The sequence below is a fragment of the Catharus ustulatus genome, chromosome 22, assembly GCF_009819885.2.
Source record: "Catharus ustulatus isolate bCatUst1 chromosome 22, bCatUst1.pri.v2, whole genome shotgun sequence".
NCBI classification, from domain to species: Eukaryota; Metazoa; Chordata; class Aves; order Passeriformes; family Turdidae; genus Catharus; species Catharus ustulatus.
In genome coordinates, this window is record NC_046242.1 from 6,274,351 (window position 1) to 6,282,815 (window position 8,465).

Sequence of the window (8,465 nt, forward strand, 5' to 3'; positions counted from 1 at the left end):
CAGCACTGCAGCATCTCTTTATTTTACTGAAATCTTCTTCCAAACAGAAAAATAGAAGACAGAACAATCCAACACATCCCTTTTATTAATTTAGAAAACATGGAAGAAAAGCAATAGGGAAAGTTTTAGCATTAAAAAAGGGATCCTGATTAAAAATCTATAGAACTTGTCTAGCAACATAAACTGATTTCTTTGGGTTAGAGATGACCCCATACAAAACCCCAAATGCAGAACACTCACAGTGCAGGAGAGTCTGGCTACAGACCACTTTTCTACTTCAGGTTAAACTCTTACCCCTAGATTCATGTATCCCACTGCTACCAGCTTCAAGATAAGTAGAATACGTAGCCTTCACAGTAATATTTCCCTTAAATGGTAATAGTTATGTTTTAGCTTTCAGACAGAAAAACACTCTGGGCCATTTCAGAAAGAACTCTAGGGTCATAGAGACTTATGGCTGACTCTTTAGAGCAAACTTAGAGCAGACTGCACAGCAGTTATACAAGCAATTAAGAAAAAAATCTCTTATTTGGCATTTCTCTATCATTTTCTCTCGGGCCTGTGACTTGAAGGCCATGCCCCGCTAAGCAGATGTAACGTACGCCAATGGGTTCTGCTTGGCTGAGATGAAAGACTTTCATGCTCCTGAATACAAAGCAATGAACAGCATTCCCAGCTGTCCCTGGAAGGCCTCATCCTCTTCCCATCACAAAACTTGGCTCTTCAGCATCATCTTCCTTCTCTTCCTCCTCTTTGCTATCCTCTTCATCATCCTCGCTGCTGCCTTGCTCTTGGGATTGCCCAGGTTCTACAAATACAAACAGGATGAATGGATGAGGTGTTCCCACCTGGCTCCTCCTCAAGCATTTCACAACAAAACACTCTCAGGAGCTCAGCAAATGTGGATTAGGTCAGGTAATTAGCACGGATGGGTAACATATCCCCTGTGTCTTCCTTGTGCAGCATCTCACAGCTAAGCAGTCCCAGATACTCAGGGAACACGAATCAGGTTCTATTAATTCTACCCAGTGATGAGGAGCTCAGAATATCAAACTCACCCCTGGGGAATTCCCTTACCTCCAGAGTTACCAAGTCCATCATTACACAACTTCACCTCCTCTGGAACATAATTTCTTTGTAACAAAGACAGTAAAACTCTGAGGTGACAGATAATCTCGTTCCCAATCTCACCTCTGCAGGCTGGGGAGGAATTTTGAAGGATCACACAGAGCACTGGGAAGCCACAGGCAAGATTCAGTACATTCCTAAAACCTATCCAAGTTCACAGAAGCTCCATAAGGTGCCATAAACTTTTACAGACTGTTTGCTATACTGCCAATACAAGATCCCATTAAGATATGCCTAAGGTTAACAAGGGTCACAGAAAACTTGTGAAGTCAGTTAAAAAAAGAGGAAACGTCTACTGGAAATTAAATAACCGATAATAAAAATGAGGTATAGCATAAAGTGGGAGCTGAAACCAAGAGCCATTTTTCTGCTCTCTCCTGTTCCTCAGGCCCAGTCACACTCAGGGTCCTGACCAGTTCATGCAGGATTTAGGCTCAGTGGTCTGATGCCACCGCGTGGTGAAGTGCTGAACTTTGAGCGTTTATTGGGCGTTTGTTCATTAATGCAACCTCAGCTGACCTCATTCAGTGCCAACTCTCATTCTTAATGTTTTTGCTACAACCAAGATGAAACGTGGAAATTCAGAGGTTTAATTAATTCATTCTAAAAGGAAGACAAATGTTTGCCTGCCACATCCAACAAAAACACTTCAATCAATTTGAAACAACTCTTCAGATCACAACCCAGGGCACACAAAACTAAAAAAAGGAAAGGCTGTTCTCAGTCGACTAAGAATGGTTAAGAGTGGCTTCTCTCTCCCTGATATTATAATTTTACATAGAGGACCATAGACTGTGAAGAGTTAAGAACTGTTACAAAGAGTTTGGATTCTGTCTTTCAGGAACTTGTGCCAAACAAAACCACTCCAGCCTCCCAACTGGTACAGGGCAATCCCATACCACAGTGCCAGTCCCTGATCCAGCTCTCCTCTCTCCCAGCCACTCCCTAAGGGATGGGTATTCTGTTTGCTCACTCAAAATGAACAAAAGTATGTTGACTCATACTTAAATTCTCCTCCCAGTTACAATTCATAAATGAGTAGCTTAAAAAAAAATAAAATAACAAGACCAAAACGAAACCCCCAAAAAATTCACTCTGCTTCATTCACTTGCTGTCACAAGTAAAATTAACCTAACAATTTGTCCTCCCGTGTTTACATGGGAGGCTGGCAGTGGTTCAGCTGAAACAGATCCAATTCTGAAAAGCAAAGCACAAATAAGGTAGAACTGTCAGGCAAGTCACCCTTCCAGCAGAATTACTAGAACCTGCTGTAAGTTCAAAATTAACCATTTGTGTGCTAATACACAAGAGACAACTGTTTGAAAGACTAAGCTAAAATATTCTCACTGAAAAGAAGCAATGAGTATGCAAAAGTTTGAGCAAACAGTAACACTGACATTGCTGAACATTAATTTTCAAGACTGCAGGGGAACAGAGGCAGTCAGGTTTTTCACCTTTATTTCTATGTTCCTTGGAACAGATGGTACCAAGGTAGCTTAATTTCTTATACAATTATAACTCAGTTTCTTGCTGCCCAAGCTGTGCATTTTTTCCCACCTGTCTTCCCATACACATTCAAAATATACTTTTAAAAAGCACAGCCTTGAACAATCCTGCCTTTCTGAGCAGCTGAGGTTCTGGATCTGCAGTTCATCAGAATAGCTGGGGCAAAACATCCACAAACTTTGGAATCTAAGTTTGCTGTCCAAAGCTTCACCTAAGAAATGGAAAATATTTACAAACAGCCAAGTTATTTGTAAGATTAAATCTCAACATAGATGGCTTTCAAAGAGGATTTTGAAACATTAGCTAAAATAACAAGCTTAAGGCTCAGGCTTTAATCCATGTATTGAGAATGCTGGGGATGGGGGGTGGAACAGACCTAAGCTTCAATGAAGGAACAGAACCAAGTCCTAAGAAAAGTAAACTAAATTTCACTGACCTTTTTCCTGCTTCTTTTGTTCAAGTTTATTTTTCTTAGCTTGCAGTTTCTTCTCTTTTAACTTCTGCCTATAAAGCAAATAAAAAAGACACTTTGGCAAATTCAATGTTGTAAAGTTTCTGCACAACTGATAAAGGACATATTACAGACAACTTGAAAAAGCTAATTTCAGAAGAGAAGTTCAATTTAAATTTGGCCTCAACTGAAAATTCAGCAAGAACAAACTTAACACATGATCAAGAGAAACTTTTCTATGTTGTTTTTAGATTAATGGATTTTTAAAAAGTCTTGCATGACTCCACTGCAACCAGAACTGTGATACACAAGAATCTCCAAGAACACAGATGGAACCAAAATGAAACTGCCCCCACATTTTAGCTACCTAGGCTAATAAACACAAAGAGAAAATGGTGTTAAAACCCAGACTGCAGAAACTGAACATTGGGAGAAAAATCACCAGTAGTATAGACTTCAATTGAAGAAAATAAAAATAATGCACTATGCTCTGACCTTCCTCTCTGGCTGTACTTTCTCAGGATGTCAGGCCCTAGGAACAGCACTGGGGGTATGAGGGAATTTCAATTCATACAACCCAGCTCTCTTTGCCCAGCAAAGGCAACCTGGCAAGTTAATGGCAGATACAGGCAGGGCAGCCTGACATTCACATGCTCCTCTCCATCAGCATAACTGAGCTCTCTTGAAACAGAGAGCCAGGAACTGTACCTGTGGGGTCAGGACAGAGAAGGGTGGTGAGGGAAATCAGAGGGGCTCCAGCAGGGCAAAGCCACAACATTAGAGCATAGCAGGGGGACAAGGAGGTGTTATGTTTAGGCAGCATCTGCTGTTGGAACAGTTGTTCTCCATCTCAGCCAGGAAAGAGGCAGCAGGCCAGATCTGACTTGCTGGCCATCTGTTGGACCACATTAAATTAAACTAAGATGGCAACAGTGTTTGTGTTGTGCACTTTTGTGACAACATGGCAGTGAGCCACTTTGCACAGGCCTTTCCACAGCAACTCTCAGCCACAGCATGCAAAGCAGCAAGGGAGAGGCTGCTCAGTGTCAGATCCTGGGAAAGAGCAGAGCCACGATTCCCTGCTGTTTCTGAAACCTATCCTGGACACAGGGAGTGGATTTAAATTCTTGTGTCACTGCACTACAAAACTCAGGCTATTTCTCAAGAGCATCAATCTTGTAACTGTTTCCTTTTGTCAAAAATTTAAGAGAAAAACGGATTTAATATTTTCTTAGTATTTCCACCTAACTTATTAGACTTGGCCTGCCAGACATTTCAATGGGGTAGGCTGAAGCAGCCTACCCATGAAGCAGCACCCAGTTTTGCAGTGAAACTGCTTGGTATCAAATGATTCAGACATAAACTTAAGCCAGATATAGACACAAACCTTTCCTGACACTGTTAAAACAAATATGCAGCAAGGCATGTTGCAGTCAAGACCACAGTGTCAGCAAAAGCAGCTCAAGCAGTCCAAAGTTATCCTGCAAGCAATGGCATGGAAAAGAAACCACCCCAGCAAAGCCTGTCAGGTTTACAGCTACCTTTGGAAACCAAACATTGACACTGACAAATTTAATTTCCACAGCCAGACTTCCCAGCTGATAGATGCAGACACAGAATGACAGTGTTTATCCAGAGCATGCAGCTACAGATGAGGCACAGGGAGTGAGGGTTTCCATGTCAAGCCTCCTGGGAAAAATCTGCCCTTACCGCTTCCTTCTGCGTTTTGCTGTTTGCTCTTCTGCAATCATCTTATTCCTCTCCAGTTTCTTCTGGAATTCCTCATCTAGTCTTTGCTGTAATTGATCACATGTCATACTTTGGTCACAATCTAAATTAAAATACTTCTTTTAAAAGTCATGTCCTTTTAGGGAGAAGTCTTTTAGCAAAATACAGAAGGGAGCTCTGCCAGATTTTGTCTGGCTCCTTTATACAAAGCCACGTTCCTAGGGATGGCTCCTGTACAGACAGCATTTTTAACCTGCATCCTGAGCCAAACATTGAAACCTTCTGAGGGAGGAATCCTCACCAGAGCAGATGAGGGAGGTTGGGCTTCTGCCCTAATGAACGTTTCAGTAAAAACAAATGAATAATTGGAGACACAAACATTAACATATGGACTCATCTCGGCCAAGAGAGAGCGTATCAATAGTGTTTTCTAAAAGAGGGGGCATTCTACTCAATCGAGACTTAAAAGAAACATCTGGACTCAGTGCACAAGCACTTTGTTTCTGTCTGTGCAAGGCAGTGTTATCAGGGATTTTTAGTTTTTAAAGCATTTTCAAGTCAGCCTGAGAACACACACATTCCCATGAGGCCTTACTGTGTGCTAGGACCCCAGGGAACACAGGAGATGGAGCATGTCTGACACAAAGCACCAAATGTTTCAGTACTGACACAGACACCACGGATCACACACTCCTACAGACTCCTCTGACAAGGGGTGGCTCAGAACAGAATTATTTGAACATGACTTTCAAAGAAAACACAGATTTTCCACAAGCAACAAACAGTTGGGGGTGGGGGGAGTTATAAAGAGCTGTGCTGACCTTCTCAGCCATGGCATCCATGAAATCTTGCCTCTGGTACTCTCGCCGACGGAGATGCCGGTACACGTGGAACTCCCCACTGCCAGCTCCAGCACTGGAACCTGCAACAAGGAAGAGCTCAGTCTGCTAGGAAAGGAGGTAAACAGATGGTCACAAATCACTACAGCTGGATGCTGAGGGATGGGACACAGGAAAGGGCACTGTCAGATGAAAATCTACCAACAACACACTGAGTGTGTCACCATTTTAAACCCAGCTTACAACCCAAAGCCAGAGTGAGCTGCAAACTCACACACTTTTGGGTCACTGCAGGCTCTACAGTTACCACCCTGGAGAGCCCACTCTTAGCTGCACATCAAGGCAGGCAAAGAACTGGAGAGGAAATGCATTCCCCAATCTCTTACAGGCAGAGGTGAGCTGCAATACCCTGCTCTTGCTGCTTCCAACTAATTTTCAGCATTTCTCAAACACAAAATAAAGGTCAGCAGAAAGTGGTAAAAGGTGATATTGTACTTTCCCATGCAAGACAGATCCACTGACAGTTTTTAACTGTTTCTTCATAAATTAAATCACTATAGCTCTCTTTTCCTGGCATCATCCCACATGCTGGAGCCCTGCAGGAGCTTTAAGCATTGTGCTCCACTCTCTTCCACTCGGGAATACAAGACTCAAAGAAGACACCTAATTAAAACCCAGCAGCTGAGACTGCACAGGGATGCTCTTGATACCAGCAGAGTCCCAGCACGTCAGGTACTCCCAAAAAAACAAGACAATTCAACTCTAGCACACAGCAAAGCTATTGAAAAAGCCATGTGAGAATCCCAACAACCAGATTTTATTCAGAACCACATAAAAACTTGAGACCAAGATCAACTATTCTGAAATAAGAACAAGTCAACCTCTAGAAAAGATGGAGATCTCAAAGAAAGACAGAACTTCTACACACAGCCAGTTTATACCACAGCTACTACATTTAATCCCTCCAAGCAGAAGTAAAGTGCACACAGAGTACTTGGGTCAGGGTCCTGGTACACCTGCCAGCTCCCTGCCTGAGCACACACAATCACATCTGCTGCACGTGCCTGCTTCTCACAGCCTGAGAGTCAGACTCAAAGCAGTCAAAAGGAGGACTTCATACTGAAAATCTTCCAGAGCACTCTCAGATCCATGGAGAGGACAGATTTACTCATCATCATTTACTTGTCATCACCAGAGCAGCAGCTTATTGCACTGCAGGCAGCCCACGTGCTGCAGTGCCACGGGCTTTGTTCTCTGCATTCTGACAGTCAGCAGAAAAGTGGAACCAGAGAACCAAATAAAACTTGAAAAATCAACTCTCAAAAGCACATTTCGCACCTCTTTTCTTCAGCAAATGAGCAGCAGAAAACCACCTCTGTCCTTTCCTGATAATCACTTTTCTAAGTTAACTGTGGCTGACCCCAGAGTTATCTGAAGAATAGAATTTTTACCCATGACATCTCTAACGAACTCCGGGGGAGGCCGTGGTGCCCATTCATTCAGTTTTTCAGGAATTGGTACAGTCTTTTCCTGCAAGAACAAACCAAGCAGCCATCAGTATCTTCCAGGAGCAAAGTCTGCAATTTTAAAACGTTGTTGAAAGGCGGGCTACGTCTGACAACAGCCTCTTCCACCAACTGACAGATCTCAGAAGGAGCAGAGCTGCAGCAATTTCTTCATGCACAGGGGTCAGGAGCAGGCAGAAGAGGAGAATCAGAAGGGATCCTCTCTGTCCCTCACATTCAAGCCTGCAGGTCAACAAACCCCAGGAGGATTAGGAGTGCCTGTGCCTCTTTTCAGCACAGGAGCTAGAAGGAAGGATGCCAGCACCTCCAAGCACTCGCAGGAACTGAGGATAATTCCACTACCGGTAGTCTGGGAAACGATGAAAGGTATTTGTGCACCTTCCATGCCAGAGCTAGAGGACAGGGAAGAGCAGGGGAGGGAGAACACATGGTGCAAGGTCAGAGGAAGAACGTGGTGTGGAGAAGTCTCAGCCTGCTCCAGTACACACAGAGTGAGGGTCTCCTCCTGGCAAAAACCTCCTCAGGAAACACCCACTTAGAGGACCAGGGTCATGCTCCTGCACATTATAAACTATAGAGGAAAGACCAGAGCACTGAGGGGCCCCTGGGTTCCCAGAGAAGCGTCTCTCTCCTCACAGCATTCCAGAAAGGACGGGCGTTTCTCCCCTCAAGCACCACAGTGTGCGGGGGTCGGTCCCTCTCCCCTCGAGAGAAGGAGGAAGGGGGTGTGTGCCGATCCTGTCATGGAACCGGGAAGGAAGAAGGGGGGTTGATCCCTCTCTCCTCACCGACCCCGGGGAGGGGGTGTCGGTTCCTTTTCCCTCACGGACACGGAGAGGAGGAAGGGGAGTTTGGTCCCTCTCCCCTCACGGACACCGAGGAGGGGAAAGGGGGTGTAAGTCCCTCTTCTCTCACAAAGCCAGAGATGGGGATCTCGGCGTCCTACTCCCCTCACAGACACCGAGAGGGTCTCAGTGTCCCTTTCACCTCACAGACAGTGGGGGGCTCGGTGTCCCTCTCCCCTCACAGACCCCGCGGGTGGGGTGGGGGTCTCGGTGTCCCTCTCCCCTCACGGACCCCGGGGGGGTCTCGCTGTCCCTCTCCTCTCCCGCCGCCCCGGGCCGTGCCCCGGCGGGTGCCCTCACCGGGTTCCTCATGAGGCGCTCGAGGCGGAGGCGCTGCTCCTCGGCCGCGCTCCGGGGGATGACGAGCGGCTGCGGCTCCTTGCGGGGCCGGGGCGGCCGCGGGGCCGAGGGCGCCGCCATGTTCCGGCCCTGGCCGCGCCCC

General features: G+C 45.5%; 1 protein-coding gene across 1 annotated transcript; it reads right to left on the reverse strand.

Moving 5' to 3' along the window:
• Nucleotides 1-67: 67 nt before the first annotated feature.
• Nucleotides 68-8,465, reverse strand: PRKRIP1 (PRKR interacting protein 1). The gene is made up of 6 exons (XM_033078228.2): nt 8,324-8,465; nt 7,104-7,182; nt 5,635-5,735; nt 4,796-4,881; nt 3,071-3,138; nt 68-808 (listed from the first exon to the last, which is right to left on the reverse strand). Exons 1-6 carry the CDS (start codon nt 8,441-8,443, stop codon nt 693-695), a joined length of 570 nt encoding a protein of 189 aa, XP_032934119.1. The 5' UTR covers nt 8,444-8,465; the 3' UTR covers nt 68-692.

Bases quoted from the DNA above. Each gene is read 5' to 3' on its own strand.
- PRKRIP1 (XM_033078228.2), bottom strand. From the start codon at position 8,443: ATGGCGGCGCCCTCGGCCCCGCGGCCGCCCCGGCCCCGCAAGGAGCCG. The intron at 4,882-5,634 runs GTCAGCACAGCT...GATCAATTACAG, and splicing joins TGGATGCCATGGCTGAGAAG to CAAAGACTAGATGAGGAATT. The intron at 809-3,070 runs GTCAGTGAAATT...TTGTATTTGTAG, and splicing joins ACAAAAGAAGCAGGAAAAAG to AACCTGGGCAATCCCAAGAG.